This window comes from Leptonychotes weddellii, chromosome 12 (genome assembly GCF_054177405.1).
Source record: "Leptonychotes weddellii isolate Sample4059 chromosome 12, ASM5417740v2, whole genome shotgun sequence".
In the NCBI taxonomy this organism is placed as follows: domain Eukaryota; kingdom Metazoa; phylum Chordata; class Mammalia; order Carnivora; family Phocidae; genus Leptonychotes; species Leptonychotes weddellii.
Window position 1 is genome coordinate 86,422,257 of NC_138380.1, and position 17,816 is coordinate 86,440,072.

At 45.0% G+C, this 17,816-nt stretch overlaps 1 protein-coding gene, 1 long non-coding RNA gene and 1 pseudogene across 2 annotated transcripts in view; 1 reads left to right on the forward strand and 2 right to left on the reverse strand.

The window, feature by feature from the left end:
* LOC145716614 (uncharacterized) overlaps positions 1-17,816 on the reverse strand; it is a 341,468-nt gene that overhangs the window by 201,873 nt on the left and 121,779 nt on the right. The gene's annotated exons all lie outside the window — the stretch shown is intronic.
* LOC145716428 (dynactin subunit 6 pseudogene) lies at positions 18-1,659 on the reverse strand (annotated as a pseudogene).
* The window catches only part of VOPP1 (VOPP1 WW domain binding protein), a 107,736-nt gene continuing 91,799 nt past the window's right edge, over positions 1,880-17,816 (forward strand). Inside the window, exon 1 of the mRNA XM_006729831.3 lies at positions 1,880-2,111. Within this exon, the coding sequence (XP_006729894.1) occupies positions 2,058-2,111 (54 nt within the window). The 5' untranslated portion in view covers positions 1,880-2,057. The remainder of the gene's footprint in view (positions 2,112-17,816) is intronic.

Here is a 17,816-nt window from a genome sequence, read left to right on the forward strand (position 1 = left end):
TAACAATATGCCCTTTCTTATCATGGGGAGTCCTTTATACAACTAAAATCCATGGCCAACATTTTATATGACAAAAGAAAAATAAACTAAACCTGTAAATTCTCAGAAAAGGAGCAAGGATATAGGAAAATAATGTGTTTTATATAAATTACAAAAGACAGTTACATAAATTACATAATCCATTACCTTCCTCTGACTCCATTTTACAAAATAAAGTCAACATGTATTCTGTAAACTGCTAAGAGCGCAGGAACACTGTGGCCCTTTCAAAAGACAGTGGTCAAAGACAAACTGTTATCTTGATGCCATATATTGTTCTTAGTTCTTAACTGGAATTGAGCTTCCTTTCATAGTCTTCTCTAAGTGGTGGTAGTTTGGCAAGATTTTCATCAGGAAATCCAACAGTAGTGTCTGGGGCTGTGGTCGCCCAGTCTGTACCTGATGAAGGCAGTCTGCACCATAGATCACTGTGTTCTCAGGGATGACTTCAAACGTATTCAGGTTGCAGCAAACCCCACTTGTCAATATTACATTTCTGCCTCCATATGCTTTTGATTCGATAACATTATTATCTCCCATTTTCATGGCTTGGGAATAACAGCCAGCCAATGATCGTAGGTTTCTGTTCTGGATCTTCAGCCTCAGGGGTGATATTATCAGGGTGAGCATTTATGATAAGCACCTGTTTTTCTATGAGGTTACCTTGAAAAATCACTATCGGCCCAGCTTCTGCAATAATTCATCCTTTAGAGTGGATCACCGTCCTAGGTCCTACAGTTACATCACCCCGGATTTCACTTTCTGCACACGCAACTGCTCTAGGAGCAGTCTTCACACTCTTTTGAGCCTTCTCCCCCATGGTTTGGACCATGAGTGGTGCATATTTTAAAATCATCAGATGAGGACATGTGATGAAGGCTAGAAAGTGTCTGGGATTAGCGTTAGGTGATACGTATTTCCACGACTCCCTCCTCTACCTCCAGTCATCGTTTATGTCCTTTATGCTCCTTTATTACCCTTGACCCCTTGGTCTCCCCACTCAGCACCCTGGATGTGTCATAGTCTTGTAAGTGACTATCCCTTTAAACTTCCAGCATTAAGTTTTCAAGAAGCCCACCTCTACATACTGGCCCTCTGGCTCAGGGTCTGGTACATCTTACAAGTTCAATAAATGCTTGTTGAATAACTGCACTGATGAGTTGAGATCTGAGCCACGTTGTGAAAAATAAATATGGTGGGTGCTAGGTAGTGGAGGTGGAAAGGTGAGTCAGCAGAGTTCAAGGACATCACAAACTGAGCAGTGGGAGGGTGGACTTGAACGTGGGACCTATTGCCGTGGAGTCCAGGTAGGACCAGGGGAAAAGAATGCAGACATAAAAAGCACCGACATCTTAATGAGAAGTGAGGTGTAAGGAGCCTTCTATTCACAGTCCGTCTCCCTCTCCCTTTGGCTGTCCTTTCTGTCACACGTGGGTAGGGGGCACGGCTGCCGGCGCCCGCGGTTTGTAGGAATAGGAGGGAGAGTGAAGAACACAGAAGCACAGGATGCAAGACGGAGCGACAGGTTGATCTACAGCCACCTCCCTCCGAAACAAGCTTCACCACGCGAAGACTTGGCTCCTTTTCCAAAACCTTCCTGGGTCTATTCGAGGGTGACAGGACGGTCTCCATCGAGGGAGAAGAAGACACCCGATAGCTCCTCTCCCGCTCGCCTGGCCCTGCAACCCCTATCCCCGCTCCCCGCGGGCGCCTCGAGGCGTTGCGGACCCGGGCGCCCAGCAGCAGTGTAACCGCCTGGGCTTGGATCCCGGTGCCCGCGGGCGCGAGCCCAAGCGGGCGTGCCGGGAGCGCGCGCGAGTCGGGGGCGGAGCGCGGGGCGGAGCGCAGCGAGGGCAGCGCGGCGCGTCTAAGGTTCGCCGCCGCCGGCCGCCCCGCGCCCCCAAATCCGGCTGGCGCGGGGTCCGAACCCCCGCCCTGTCGCCCGCGCCACTGGGGACGTGCTGCTGACTCGCGCCCGCGACTCGATAGCAGGGCACACCCGGAGACGACACGGAGCCATGAGCCGCCTGCCCCGGAGGGTGGCGGCGCTGCTGCTCGGGCTGCTCGTGGAGGTAGGGGCCGAGGCCCGGGCCGCGCTTCCCCCGGCGCCTCTCAGATGCGCTAGCGGAGCGCGAACAATGCCGGGGGCTGAGCGGGGTGCAGTGCCGAGACGCCCCCGAAAGACCATCTGGGAGAACCCGAAAGGTCGAGCGGCGGAGAGCCCCAGCCTCGCGGACCTAAGTCCGGGTGCTGACTGTGTGGGGATCCTGGTGACAAGGTCCCATCCGGCCTCCCCCCTGTTCCCCTCTGCCCTCCCCTCCCATCCCCACCCGACACCGCCTCCCCTTCCCCACCCCCCTTCTCCCGCGCTCCGGGGTTGCTTATTTCTCTCGCTTCTCGCGGCGGGCTCTGGAAGACTGAGGAGTGACCTTTATGCGTTGTACCCCAAGTTCCCTCAAGGAGGACGGGAGTGGGGAGGGGGTCTTGCGCGCGGGGGGGGGGAGGGGGGGCGGTGGTCCCGGGTGCGGCGCAGGCGCAGAATCCAGGCCGCGTGCGGTTTGAGGTTGGAGTGGGTTGGCCGCTGGAGGGTGGAGGTGCGAACGCGCGGACTCGTAGTTGTGGGAAAATGTCACGGAATGCCAGGGAAGTAGCAGCAATGAGCGGGAGGAAACATTCCTGCGTGTGAAAATGAAGCGCACAGTCTTCAGTTTCGAGAGAAAAATTCCACGGAGAGTTTGGGTGGTGGGCGTGATTTGCTGGAGCCTAGAGAGGGAACTTGTTGAAGCGATGGAGGGTGGAAGCGCCGGGTTGAACGCAACGCTCCTGCCCTCCCTCCAACCCACCCCGCCCTGCCCGGGGCTGGAAAGTTGCGCCCCCTGATGTGGCGGGGCGGCGGGGGAGTTCCCCCTTTTTGCTAAAGCGGGTTCTTTAAAATGTGAGCTAGTAGGATTTTGGGGTGTGGAGTCTGACTTAGGGTTTGTCCGATTCCCTGCTCATCTTCATTATTTTGAAGGAAATTTGCATTAAATTCATGAAATCGGAGTAAATGGGTGATGAATACTTACACTCCTTTCTATCTTCTATTTTAGAGGGCCGTAAAACTCTTTCATAGTTGAGAGTCTGTGCTGGAAATGACTTGGTTTTCTTAGTTGATTAAAAAATAATTATTAGGAAATGATTGGATGGGAACGTCTTCTTAGCCCTCGAAAATAAGGTTGATGGAAAACCTTCTTGCGCCAGGCCGACTTTTTGTTTTTCTTTTCTTTTTTTTAAGATTATTTATTTGGAGGAGAGAGAGAGAGAGGCGCAAGCGTACGAGCGGGGGCAGGGGCAAAGGGAGAGGGAGAAGCAGACTTCCCTTTGAGCAGGGAGCCCGATGGGGGACTGGATCCCAGGAGCCTGGGATCATGAACTGAGCTGAATGAAGGCTGATGGTTAACCGACTGAGCCACCCAGGCGCCCCTGTGTTTGTTCTTAATATCCCTCTGCCTTCTTATTTAATATTTTTGTGTGGGGTCTCCTCACTTGCATTCTTTGCATTTGTTCAGAATTTTAAGACCTTAGGAATCGCATCTCCTCTGTGACTCACTAGACAGAACGAAGGTGAAGTGAGTCTGAGAGGACTGTTTAGCTAAAAACCAATGCATCCGTACTTAGGCATGCAGTGCCCGCCTCTGAGCCACCTTTTAAAATCAGCTCTTGATAAAATTATCTAGCATTCCATTGTCGTGCCTCTCCCAGGTCTTTAGTGTGTGTGGTGCTGTGCCCTCTTAGGTAGCTGAGACCGCTTCAGGGACCCAGTTCCTTCCAAAGAAGCTGTTGCATAAGAATTTATCCTCTTAATAGAGTGTTCAAATCATGTCTGAAAGGTTGACACGATCTGAAAGGTTGAAACGATCTCAAAGGCAAAACGGTGACAACAGTGAAAAGGAAATGACTAAGCTGATGTTTTCCCAAAGTCAGGTATCTAGATGATTGGTAATTTGTGTTTTCAATAGGATGGGGTGGTGTGGCCCACTTTTATGAGATGATTATCCTAAGCACCTATTTTGTCTCTGGTGGAGAGGTGTCTCTCTGCAGAATTAAGGAGATTTTTTTTTTTTTTATTCAACACATGGAATTTTATACATGAGATAGATACTGAGATGCTTTCATCTTAAATTGGTTGCTCTGAATTTCATCTAAAATTGGTTGTTGTCAGAGCACCTTTGACGCTCTTGAAGTCCTGAATCACATACATTAAGTGTGAATCACAGTTGCCAAATATGTGAGGAGGCAGAGTTCTCTTCACGTTAAGCACATAAAAGTACTGACGGAGATATTTGGTGACCTCTGACAGCCAACTGCAACCCAGGAGAGTTGCCTCTGATTCTTTGTTCTGCTTGAACTGGTTTAATTGTGGTTGTAGTGTAGTTGATTATATACTGTCTGGGAAAAGGGCACCCTCCTAGCAGCAGTTACTCCATTCCAAGCCCGCAGCACTCTGTTCCTAGCCAGCACCACCCAGGATCGGGCAAGGAGGTTTTATTTATGTCAGCAAGAAGTCCTTGAGTAGGGAGGGGAACTAGAAGCTCACCATCCCTTTATAGAAATTCACTTACCTATTAGACATAAAGACTACATATTTGTTTTTTACTTATCAGACATTTATAGAGTGTTTACCCTGTTTCAGGCACTGCTCTAAGCACTTTACAAATATTAACTGATTACGAATATTCTCTTAGCAATTACTTTTATCGCCATTTTGATTTCAAATGGAAGCTGTTAGAAAGAACTTGTCCACGGTCTCACTGCTGTTAAATGCGAGGGACTTGAGATACAAACCCAGGCAGCTGGGCTCCACCTCACCCTGCTGTTCTCCTGGCTGGGTCTACAGAGACGTGGAAAGAATTTGCCCAGAGTATGTCCTGAAACCAGTGGTGGACTTGGAGAGGTATGTGTTCCATGAAACAGGTAAACCTGCAAAATATGCTCTAGAACTCAGTCACACTTCCTTAGGGGACCCATATAATTTAGCATCCAAACTACGACACTTAGGAGAATGAAATCGGGAGCTCTTAATAACTGGGCTCGCACAGCAAGCATCCATCAACAGGGCTGTCCTAGGAAACTTGGTTGTGTGCTCACCCTGCAGCCTGGACAGGGCTTTAAGTAGGAACAGGCTGTTGAGAGCACCAACCCTTCCCCAGGGAGGCTTCTTGGGAGCTCATTACTGAAGTGACCTTTCCTTTCTATTAACCGAGAGCTTCCTACGAATTGCATGAGAAGCTGAGGAGGGTCTCTTACTTGATCTTCCCGACTCCCCTGTCACTTTGCCAGAAGCTTAGGTCCCAGGCACCCAGGTCATGAATGTGGTCACAGACTTGGGAACCCCCCCCCCCAAGCCTTTTTTGGGTAGTAAAATTCTAAAGTTCTATGCTTCTGCCCTGAGAATAGTGCCTCCAGGAAGACTGAATGTGCTAAGCTGTCTCCTAGTAGCCCTGATAAAGTAATTCCCAGGGGCCTTTGCTGAGCTGCAACAGCACCTTAGAAACCAGAAGAAAAAAAAAAAGTTTCAAATCTGATTGTGCTTTCGTTGAACCTGGGGAGTAATTATGTCCTAAGGGTATGTGCCTCCCAGGGGCTTTTTATCACAGTGCCTCATTTTCCAGATATTGTCATTGCAGGCTCTTTCTGGAGGTCAGGTTGTGGACACTTTTATAATAGGCTTAGTAGTATTTGTTCTACGGGCTCTGAAATGAGCCTAGAAATATGTATAACGTTCCCCAGTGCAAGTGCTGGGTGTTCTGTTGCATCCATTCACTGGTGGTGGTTGGGGGGGGGGGCACGAATTCTACTGGGTTACTGTATTGGAGGGTCTGGCATCAGTATCTTTCTGTTTCTCCCCTGGAACCCCAAACTGGGAACCTTTAAGTGAGGCTGCTCCGTGTGTTTCAAAGTTGTTCCCACAAAAGAACAACCCTTCTTAGGCTAGGGTTTTTCTAAAGGAGAGGTCTTCTCCTAGAGAGAGAGGTTTGGAAGGTGAACATTGTCTTTTTTTTTTTTTTTTTTTTTGACTTAAGGACAGACTTTAATAGAATAACTTCAGTTTTATGGAAAAATCTTCCAATTATCCATTCATTTCTTTTTATTTTATTTTATTATGTTATGTTAATCCCCATACATTACATCATTAGTTTTGGATGAAGTGTTCCATGATTCATTGTTTGCGCGTAACACCCAGTGCTCCATGCAGAACGTGCCCTCCTCAACACCGACCACCAGGCCAACCCATCCTCCCACCCCCTCCCCTGTAGGATGGGGTGGCTGGGTGATAGACATTGGGGAGGGTATGTGCTATGGTGAACATTGTCTTTTGCAACTAAGGAAAATAAGAGGATTACTGAGTATTTTTCTAAAGCCCTATGTATTTTGGTGCCTGGGAGTCTTGAAATTAGAACCAAGTCATGTTTAAGAGTGTTTTTTGTTTCTTGCCAAATGTTTCTTGTGCCCTGGAATGCCAGCGATTGTGGCAGCTCTTGGGTGCCAGTTCTCTGAAATAAACCTTTTCAACCCTCCCACTTCGTAGAGCTTTTGGAATCTGAGCAACATGCAATTTGAATGAAAAAGAAGGCGATAGGGAGTTTGTTATCTCTAGAGGCTCCGTGGGGGGCTGGGTGCTGATGGATGAGCTTTGGCAGTGATGAATGAACCCAGGGGCAAGCACTTGCTCTGCAGTAGGGAAAACCTGGCTCCAGGTATGTGAGGAGGGCCAGCTTGGGGCTCTAATTGGCCCTTGACCTCTTTTGTCTTGTGTGCAGCTATAAAGGCCAGCTGGGGGCAAGTGACTCTAGAAGGTCATGGATTAGGCTGGTGGTCACTTGATCTAGCCATAGGATGACAAGTAATTTTCCTAGAACTCATGTTTGTCATCGCTTCTTGATGAGGCCTCCCACATGTCACCTTCATTGAGGCCTATCTTGATCACCCTGTATAAAATTCCAGCCCAATTCCCCTCCCAGCCCCCTTGCTCAGACCAATTCCCTCCCTTCTCTGTATCTATTACCTCTAAAATGTGATGGAATTTACATTATAGGGGCAGAGGTTTGCTCCATTTTGTTACCTGAAATATCCCCAGCTCCTAGAACAGTACCTGCCACAGAATAGGACTCAGTAAATATTTGAATGAGTAAACAGATTAGTGGGTAATGACCATGGGTGAAGGAGCTGAGTAGATCTATAGTAGGAGAGGGGAAGGTCATTGATTGGCTGTGGACTCTGAAGAATGGAGCACCTCTACTAGGACTTAGCTCTAATCCGTTTGAACACCTGTAGTGATGGAAACTTACTGTCTGTCAACAACAATGCATCAACTTTTTGGACAATTTCATTTGTTAAAGTTTTCTGTTATATTGAGGAGACGTGTTTGCATTGTTTTTACCTGGTTCTAGTTCTGCATTCTTGGGCTTTTCAGGAGAAATAGAATCACAGTGTCAACCCTTCAGTATTTGAATACAGCTATTATAGTCCCCACTGTGTTCTTCTCAAGGTTCATTCTCTTCTTCCTCCAAAGATGTGGTTTTGAATCATCTTACCATCCTCACAGCTGCCCTTTGAAAACTCTGGAACTCCGTCAAGCTCAAGAAATTCTCACTGTCTGAAAATGATTGGTCCTAGAAAAAGTCAAAGCGAATCCACTTAAAACAAGGACCAAAATTTTGTGGTTAATAGTGGGGGAAAAAACAAAGCCCAAGTTACAAAAATAAGCCAAGTTTATCTAAGTATTTTTTATAATTATGAATCAATTTTGGGGGTGGGGAGAGATTAATTTTTCTGACAAAAATCTATGATGAATAATAGGATAGTCTTCACTTGACATTGGAAGTTAGAGACATGATCAGAGTGAAGTTTTTTTTCTTTTTTTTCTTCAGAATTATGTGCTCTAGTAATCAACCCTTCACCCCCAATTCCCACCTGTAGCTTCTCATGGTCTTTTTTATTCATATCGTTCTCCTTTGGTCATTACTAATGACTTAGCTGCCAGATTCTTTTGTCCCTTCCATAGGCTTTATGACATACTGCATCTTCGTGAGATCTACAAGGGCATTTTGTTGTCCACTTGTGTGGTAGATGTGTTGTACTCTCCTGTGATCCTGTCATCAGAGATGCGCTGTGCTTAGCTGGGTTGATGGTGCACTACTTTAGAAGGAATGAGTTCAGTGGTGAGTATAGTTTCTCATGAAGCCTTTGGCTTGCCTCCTATCTCTTCCCCGGTGTGACTTACTTGAACAATAAGGACACTCTGTTCTATAGGTGTGACTGACTGGCTCTGTCATAGCCCTAGTGTGGACCTTGTCTTATGCAGATAAGATGAGCCGAGAGCTTCACACTGAATTTTCAGTGGCACTTCAATCTTTTTAATATGTGCTCCTGGTAACCCACAAATCCTCACAGCAGTTGTGGAGATGTTTATTATAATTTATTATAATTTTAAAAACTGAAATTGTGGCCTATATATTTATTCTAATTATATTTCACATTACATTCTTCATCTCATCTTGTGAAACTTGCCAACATCTGGATGATGTCTCAGTCCATTTGAGCTGCTATCACAAAATACTAACTACTCGTATAAACAACAGAAATTGATTTCCTATGGCTCCAGAGGCTGAGAAGTCTACGATCAAGGCTTGGGCTTGGGTGAGCATGGTTGAATCCTAGTGAGGACCCTCTTCCTGATTCATAGTGAAGCACCTTCTGGCTGTGTCCTCACTTGGTGGAAGGGGCAAGGGGTCTCTGTGGGATCTCTTTTATAAGAGCACTAATCCCATTCATGAGGGCCTTGCGAGGTAATCACTTCCCAGAGGCCCCAGCTCCCAATACCATCACATCAGGCAGTAGGGTTTCAACATATGCATTTTGAGGGGGCATGAACATTCAGACCATAACAGATGATTACATGACCCATGTGTTGGAGAATCTCATCTCTTTGTGTATTGGCTGGGAGTCTTTGAGTAAATTACTTAAGCTCTCATTGACTCAGGTGATTCACCTGTAGAAAGAGAAACGCCTCAGTGTTGAGGGAGGCCCTGGGAAAATCCCCCACTTGAAACCTAACTCTTTGTGTAGGCTGGATCAGCAGATTGTGAACACTGTCTCTAGGCAGGCCCCAGGCATCTTTATTTTTTAACAGATGCACAGGGTTTCTGATGAGATGATGAGATGACAGTCTTTAGTCAGCCCAGCCAGACTAAACTGTTTGCCGCAGGTCCCTGAAGGCACCACAGGATCTCTGCTTGTTTCCCTTCCCTCTTACTTTTCCATTTGAACTCCCACCGTTGCTGAAGAGGATCAGGTGGCCTAGGAAGACTATGCTATTTGTCCCCTCAGGTATGAGTTAAGTGCCGAACCTGGACAAGCCGCTTCCAGGACCTCCTAGCTCAGGTACTTTAATTGCCTGTTTGTGGTCTGTGAACCCATTAGACCTTGAGCTCCTAGGGGACCTTGGTCCCGAAAAGTTGAGCGGATGTGGGGGAAGCGGGGGGGAGCGGAATGAGATTAGGAGCTTGGATATAGAGGTTTACCTCAGGAAAGAGAATGTGGTTTGAGTTGGGGAATGAGGAGGTGAGCAGGGGGGAAGGTGCAGACATATTTTAGGTTTAGTGGGGCAACTGTGGTGAGATACCTTGTTGTTGTTGTTGTTAAAGTAATCCAAGAAGGTGAGTTGGAAAGGATCCGAAATTTAAGTAACGGCAAAGGTCTGAGAGAGCCATTGTGGGAAGGGCCACTCAGATGCTGTATACCTGTGCATCGCAGAGCATTGATGGGTGAGATTTAAATGAACATTTCTCATAGTCCTATGGATACAGCCAAGTGTCCTGACTTGCCTCTGAATGGCAAGGGAGCAGAGGAATGAGAAGGTAGCTACTAGAGTTGGGATTGGCCCTGGGACCATAGTAGTATGTCAGGAGTATGAGAGTTCTAGGAGGTTATCGTTAAGATGGCTGATTTAGGGTCAGTCCCGAAGCTATAAAATTAGAAGGGGGTTCATGGATTGGAAAATGAAGAAAATTGGTCATATGGAAGTGAGATGAGGGTCTGGGGCAGATCCCCGTAAATGTGAGCCTTTGGGAGAAGAGAGTGAGGATATTGTGCTAAGGAAAAAGAACTTGCTATGAGGTCTGTATCAGTTTTCTGTTACTGCTGTCACAAATTAGCTCAAACTCAATGGCTTAAAACAACACAAACTTATTATCTTAAAGTTTTGGAGGTCAGAAGTCTTAAATTGGACTCACTAAAGTTAGGGTGTCCGCAGGGCTGCTGGGTTGCATGTCTACCGGAGGCTCTCCTGGAGAATCTGTTTCCTTGCCTTTTCAGTTTCTAAAGGCTGCGCCCATTCCTTGACTGCTGGTCCCTTCTTTCATCTTCAAAGAGTAGCATCTTCAAGTTTCTCTCACTTCTGTCTCCCTCTATCACTTATAAAGGCTCTTGGGAATACAAGGTGCCTACCCAAGTTAGCCAGGATAATCTCTCCATCTCTAGATCCTTAACTTTTTTTTTTTTTTTTTAAGATTTTATTTATTTACTTGACAGAGAGAGACACAGCGAGAGAGGGAACACAAGCAGGGGGAGTTGGAGAGGGAGAAGCAGGCTTCCCGCCGAGCAGGGAGCCGAACGTGGGGCTCAATCCCATGACCTCGGGATCGCGACCTGAGCCAAAGGCAGAGGCTTAACGACTGAGCCACCCAGGCGCCCCATCAAGATCCTTAACTTAATCACATCTGCAAAGTCTTTTTGCCAAGTAAGGTGACATACAGATTCCAGACATTAGTTTGCGGACATCTTTGGGGGGGAGGAAGAGGCATTATTTTGCCTAACACAAGGTTGAAAAAAGTACTGCTTAAGATAAATATTGGAGCTAAATCACTGTCAGTGAAGTTTTTTAGAGTCCATTACCACATTACAAGGTTATTCTGTGGGAAACTGACTTGTGCAGTCCAAAGCCTTGCTGAGATGGTCAGTGGAGTGAGTGAATGAGTGTGTGCCACAATTCACTGCACTGGGCTGACGTGAGGATTTATTAATATAAGTCTTACGTCTGTTTCATGCTTTGAGTTCTTGGTAGAAAGAGTAAAAAAATCCGTGGTGGTCACCCCTGTGGAAGTTGAGGTTCATTTCCCACTTTTCTGAGTTGCCCAAGAGGACAAATCACAGATAGGGAGAAGGTTTCTGTAATAGCGGAATTGAGACCACAGGTAACTTGATGCACTTGATGCTTTTTCCACTTCCTTGAAGGAAAGGAATTGGTCTTCAGAATTACGACACCTGGGCACACTGGTCACCTGAGCTGGATGTTAGGGGCCATCACTGTGGTGGCTGCTCAGGCTGCCACATGATCATGTCTGTGGGCAATGGCTGCCCTTGGAGACTTCCTTCTGGACAGGAGTCATACTACTCCTGTGAGACTAAAGGGGTTACCAAGGAGTCTGGGAAGATGGCAGAGTAGGAGGATCCTAAGTTCACCTCTACAACAGATATACCTAGTAACAGCCACACTGGTGTAACTAACCCAGAAAATGAACCAAAGGCTGGAAGAACAGACGCTCCACAATTAATCGTAGAGAAGCCACATTGAAAAATGGTAAGAAGGACAGGGTCCTGGCCAGTCAGGAGCCAAACTAACCAGTGAGACGAACCATAAATGGGAGGAATACCATGGAGCCTGGAGCACGGAGAAGGGACAGGAACACACCCCACACCAGGTACCCCCGACACAGGGAACCTGCACTGGGAAGATGAATCTCCATAGCATTTGGCTTTGAAAGCCAGAGGGGCTTAACTTTGTGAGTTTTTATAGTCAGTGAGCCTTTTCTCCCAAGAATAAAAGAGCTGGCGGAAGCCATTTCTCACACCCGCCCCCTGCCTGGGCTAAATACCCAGACACCTGCAAGAACCAGCTTGAACACTCTCCATATAGCTTGTTAACACCATGTGTCCTACCCTGGGTTGTCCTTTGAATTTGCCCTGTCCAGCCTACCCTACCTGAAAGAAGTCCCACCAAAGCAGCCTGGTCAGATCTCATCCTTCAAGCAGTACCAGTAAGCACCTGCATAGACCTTGCTAATAAAACATGCCCTGCCCCCATGTTCTATGGACTTGCCCCATCCAACTAGCCCCACTTGGCAGGAGTCCCTCCAAAGCAACTCCATGTCCCATCCTGCAAGAAGACCAGCATATATCTTGCTAACTAACACCATGTGTCCTGCCCCTACATTCTGCAGACTTCCCTATCCAAGCAGCCCCACTAAGGCAGGAGTCTCTCCAAGGCAGCTCCAGAATCTTCTCGTTCTTCAAGCAGTCCCAGCAGTGGCCAACACCACTCCAAAGTGACTCCTGTCAGGGAGAAGAGAAGATAACCCCACACACCAGTTCCACTGCAGCCCCAGCAGTGGGCTGGGGTCACACATTCAGTCTGACTGCCACCCCCACACACCAACAAAAACTTCACAGAGAGCAGCACAAAGAGAGAGCCCTGTAGTCACTGCAACCCCAAGAGATGGACTGGGGGCAGACACCTAGTCTGACTGCAGGCCCTGCCCACCAATGAAAGCCTTTCAGGGAACAGCTCAGTGAGAGCACTCTGCAGTTAAGTGTGACTGCAGCCCTGGCAAATGGGCTGAGGGCAGGCATCTGGTCTGACAGAACTACAAGCCCAGTGTGGCCCCAGACTGACCCCTTAACAGTGCGGTGACCAAACACAGACCACAACAAGCATAGAGAGCTGTTCTAACTAAGTGGACTGAAGGCAAACATGGCTCAACCACGGGAGTAGGGTGCATGCAGCACACATAGGAGACACTCCTGAAGTGCCAGGTTCTGGTGAAGCGGGAACACTGCACTGTCGAGCACTATAGGACCTCTTCTCCATAAGGCCACTACTTTTAAGATCAAGAGACATAAATGACTTTCCTAATACATAGAAACAAACACGGAGGGTTAGACAAAATAAGGAGAGGACTATGTCCCAAATGAAAAAAACAGGACAAAATTACAGCAAAAGAACTAAATGAAATGGAGATAAAGCAATATTGCTGATAGAAATTTCATCTCTGATTGTTCTTTTTTATGTTTTCTACCTCTATTTTTTAAGAACCAATCAGAGATGAAGAACTCAGTAACTGAAATTAAAAACACACTAGAGAGAATAAATCATAGACTAGAGGAAGCAGAAAAACAGATCAGCAAGCTGGAAGACAGAGTAATTGAAAGCAATCTAGCTGAACAGCAAGAAGAAAAAAAGGATAATAAAAAACGAGACTAGGTTAAGGGAACTCAGCAACATCAGCAAGCTTAATAACATTGGCATTACAGTGATCCCAGAAAGAGAAGAGAGAAATTGGGCCAGAAAATTTATTTGAGGAAATAATAGCTGAAAACTTTCCTAATCTAGACAAGGAAACAGACATTCAGATTCAGGAGGCACGGAGAGCCCCCAACAAAATCAACCCAAGGAGGTCCACGTGCTGTAGATTAGCTGTCCAGACCTTACACATCATGCGTAACTGAATTTTTATACCCTTTGAACAATATTTCCCCATTTCCCCCCCTCTCCCAATCCTTGGTAACTATTATTCTATTCTCTGCTTTTGTGAGTTTGACTTTTTTAGATTCCATATATAATTGAAATAATGTAGTATTTACGTGTCTGGCTTGTTTCGCTTAGTATAATGTCCTCCAGGTTCATTTTTGTTGTGAAAATGGCTGAATTTCTTTCTTTTTTAAAGATGATAGTATTTTTTATATATAAGCTTTTTTTTTAAAATCCATTCACCCATTGACACTTAGGTTGTTTCCTTAGCTATTGTGAGTAATGCAATGAACATGAGGGTTCAGATATCTCTTCAAGATAGCGATTTTAGGGGCGCCTGGGTGGCTCAGTCGTTAAGCATCTGCCTTCGGCTCAGGTCATGATCCCAGAGCCCTGGGATCGAGTCCCACATCGGGCTCCCTGCTCAGCGGGAGGCCTGCTTCTCCCTCTCCCACTCCCCCTGCTTGTCTTCCTGCTCTCGCTGTCTCTGTCAAATAAATAAATAACATCTTTAAAAAAAAAAAAAAGATAGCGATTTTATTTCTTTTGGATTTCTACCCAGAAGTGAGGTTGCTGGATGATATGGTAGTTCTATTTTTAATTTTTTGAGGAACCTCTGTAGTGTTTTCCATAACAGGTGCACCAATTTATATTATCACGAACAGTGTAAAACAGTTCCCTTTTCTTCACGCCCTCGCCAACAGTTGTTATTTCTTGTATTTTTGATAATAGCCATCCTAATAGGTGTGAGGTGACATCTCATTGTGGTTTTGATTTCCTGTCCTTTTAGTGATGTTGAGCATCTTTTCATGTACTTGTTGACCGTTAGTATGTGTTCTTTGGAAAAATGTCAACTCAGATACTTTGCCTATTTTTTAATTGGGTTATTTCTTTCTTTGCTATGGAATTATTCCTTGTATATTTTACAGATTAGATACTATGGTTTGCAAATATTTTTTTTGCCATTCCATAGGTTGCCTTTTCATTTTATTGATTCTTTGCTGTGCAGAAGTTTTTTAAGTAAAATACAGTCCCACTTGTTTCTTTTTGCTTTTGTTGCCTGTGCTCTTATTGTCATATTAAAAAAAATAATTGCCAAGACCAATATCAAGGAGCTTTCCCCCTATATTTTCTTCTAGGAATTTTACAGTTTCAGGTCTTACATTTAAATCTAACCTTGGGGCACCTGGGTGGCTCAGTTGGTTAAGCGTCTGCCTTCGGCTCAAGTCATGATCCTGGGGTCCTGGCATCAAGTCCCACATCAGGCTCCCTGCTCCGTGAGGAGCCTGCTTCTCCCTCTTCCTCTGCAGTTCCCCCTGCTTGTGCTCTCTCTCTCTCTCTCTCTTTGTGTCAAACAAATAAATAAAATCTTTAAAAAAAAGATAAATCTAACCTTGAAATGATTTTTCTCTGCTTGAATTTGTTGAGACTTGTTTTGTGAAATAACATGAATCTATCTTGCAGAATGTTCCATCTGCACTTGAGAAGAATGTCTGTTCTTCTGCTGTTGGTGGGAAGTACCGTATATGCCTGTTAGGTCCATATGATCTATAGTGTTGTTCAGTTCTGCTGTTTCTTTATTGATACTCTCTCTGTGATCTATCCATTATAGAGAGTATTATTGTATTGCTATCTGAGTATTATTATATTGCTATCTATTTTCTCCTTCAGATCTATCAGTGTTAGCTTTATATATTTACATGCTTTGATGTTGGGTGCAGGCATATTTATAGTTGTTATAGCTTCATGTTGAATTGACCCTTTTATCTTTATATGATGACCTTCTTTGTCTCTTTTGACAGTTTATGATTTAAAGTATCTTCTGTCTGTATAAATATAGCCACCCCTGCTCTCTTTTGGTTACCATTTGCATGGAATATCTTTTCCCATCCCTTTACTTTGAGCCTATGTGTGCCTTCAAAGCTTAAGTGAGTCTCTTGTATGCAGCATATAGTTGGGTCTTTTTTTTTTTTTTTTTCCAAAATCTATTCAGCCACTCTGTGTTTTTTGTTTGGAGAATTTAATCCATTTATATTTAAAGTTGTTAGTGATAGGTAAGAACTTTCTCTTGCCATTTTGTTCATCATTTTCTGACTTCATTGTAGTTTTTGTCCCTTTCCTCCTTTCTTATGGTCTTCCTTTGTGATTTGATGATTTTGGGGGTATGCTCTGAATCATTTCTCTTAATCTTTTGTGTATCTAGTGTAGGATTTTGCATTGTGGTTGTCAGGAGGCTCACATGAAACACCTTATAGTGTAAGCTATAAACTTACCTGCAGTTGCTACAAAAACTACACTTCTACTCCCCCCACCAACACATTTTGTGCTTTTGATGTCACGTTTCTTTTTATGTTGTTTATCCATTACCACACCTATTGTAACTATAGTTATTTTTAATATTTTTGTGTTTAACTTTTTACACTAGTTAAAAATTACTTACTAGCATTATGGTATTGGGAGTATTCTAAGTTTGACTTAGAATACTTCACCTCTACCAGTAAGTTTTATGTTTTGTATGTTTTTGTGTTACTAATTAGTATTCTTTCATTTCAACTTGAAGAGCTTCATTTAGCATATCTTGCAAGACAGGTCTGGTGGTGGTAATCTCCCTTAGCTTTTGTTTGTCTGAGAAAGTATTTATCTCTCCTTCATTTCTGGAGGACAGCTTTGCTGGGTATGTTATTTTTAATTGGCAGTTTTTTCTTCAGCACTTTGAATATATCATCCCACTCTCTCCTGGCTTGCACAGTTTCTGCTGAGAAACTTGCTTATAGCCTTATAGGGGTTCCTTTATATGTGACAAGTCTTTTTTTCTCTTGCTGCCTTAAAAATAGACTATCTTTGGCTTTTGATCATTTAATTATAATATGTCTTAGTGTAATCTTTGGGTTGATCCTATATGGGAACTTTTGAGCTTGAGGAGCCTGGGAAGGTCTGGGAGATTTTCAGCCATTTTTCCTTTAAACAAACTCTCTTCTTCTTTCGTTTGTCCTATTTTCCTTCTCCAGGTCCCATAACACATACATTGATTCACTTGTTGGCATCCTATAAATCCTATAGGCTTTCTTCACTCTTTTTCACTTTTTTTTCTCTCCGACTGAATCATTTCAAATGACCTGTCTTTGAGTTTACAGATTCTTTGTTCTGCTTGATAGTGTTGAGGTCTCTATTGTATTTCTCTTTTCTTTCGTTGTATTCTTCAGTTTGAGAATTTCTGTTTGATTCTTTTCCTTTTTGTTGAAATTTTCATTTTGTTCATGAATTTTTCCCCCTGATTTTGTTGAGCTATTTGTATTTTCTTGAACCTCACTGAGCTTCCTTAAGACAATTATTTTGAGTTCTTTTTTTTTTTTTATTAAAGATTTTTTTTTTTATTTATTTATCTGAGAGAGAGAATGGGAGACAGAGAGCATGAGAGGGGGAGGATCAGAGGGAGAAGCAGACTCCCTGCCGAGCAGGGAGCCCGATGCGGGACTCGATCCCGGGACTCCAGGATCATGACCTGAGCCGAAGGCAGTAGCTCAACCAACTGAGCCACCCAGGCACCCCTATTTTGAATTCTTTGTCAGGAAATTTATATATATCCATTTCTTTTGTGTTGGTTCCTGGGGTTTTTTTAGTTTTCTGTAGTGCTGTCAGTTTGCCCGATTCTTCATGATCCATGTAACCTTGCGCTGACGTCTGTGTATTTAAAGCAGTAAACACTTCTTCCTGTCTTTACAGGCTGGTTTTAACAGGTAAAGGCCTTCTCCTTCTATGTCCCTGTACTGATGGGATTGCCTTCAGGATTGCAGTTGAGCAGGGTAACCTGGCTGCTACTGGGTCTGCAGTTGGGTCCAACATTGGCAGGCCTGTGACAGGGGCATGGGTGGTTATGGATCCTGCCTCTATCCCGGGTAGACAGGGCTGACTCTGGAACTGTAGTTGAGTAGGTCTCGAGGCTGGTCATGGGGCCATTTTCAGGTCTGCAGTTGGTGAGCCTCTCACCAGGGAGGATATGGATGGGTGTGGCTCCAGCTATATCCTGAGTATACTTGTACCAGGTTTCTGGGTGGGCAGCACTGCCTTCTAGAGCAGGGTTGGAGTAGGGTCACAGGGTTCTTCAGGATCTGCAGTTGGGACTGAGGTTGGCAGACCTGCCCTTGGGGGGGCCATAGAGGCATGTCTCCTCTAGTTCCATGAGTGCACAGTATTGCCCTCAGGCCACAGA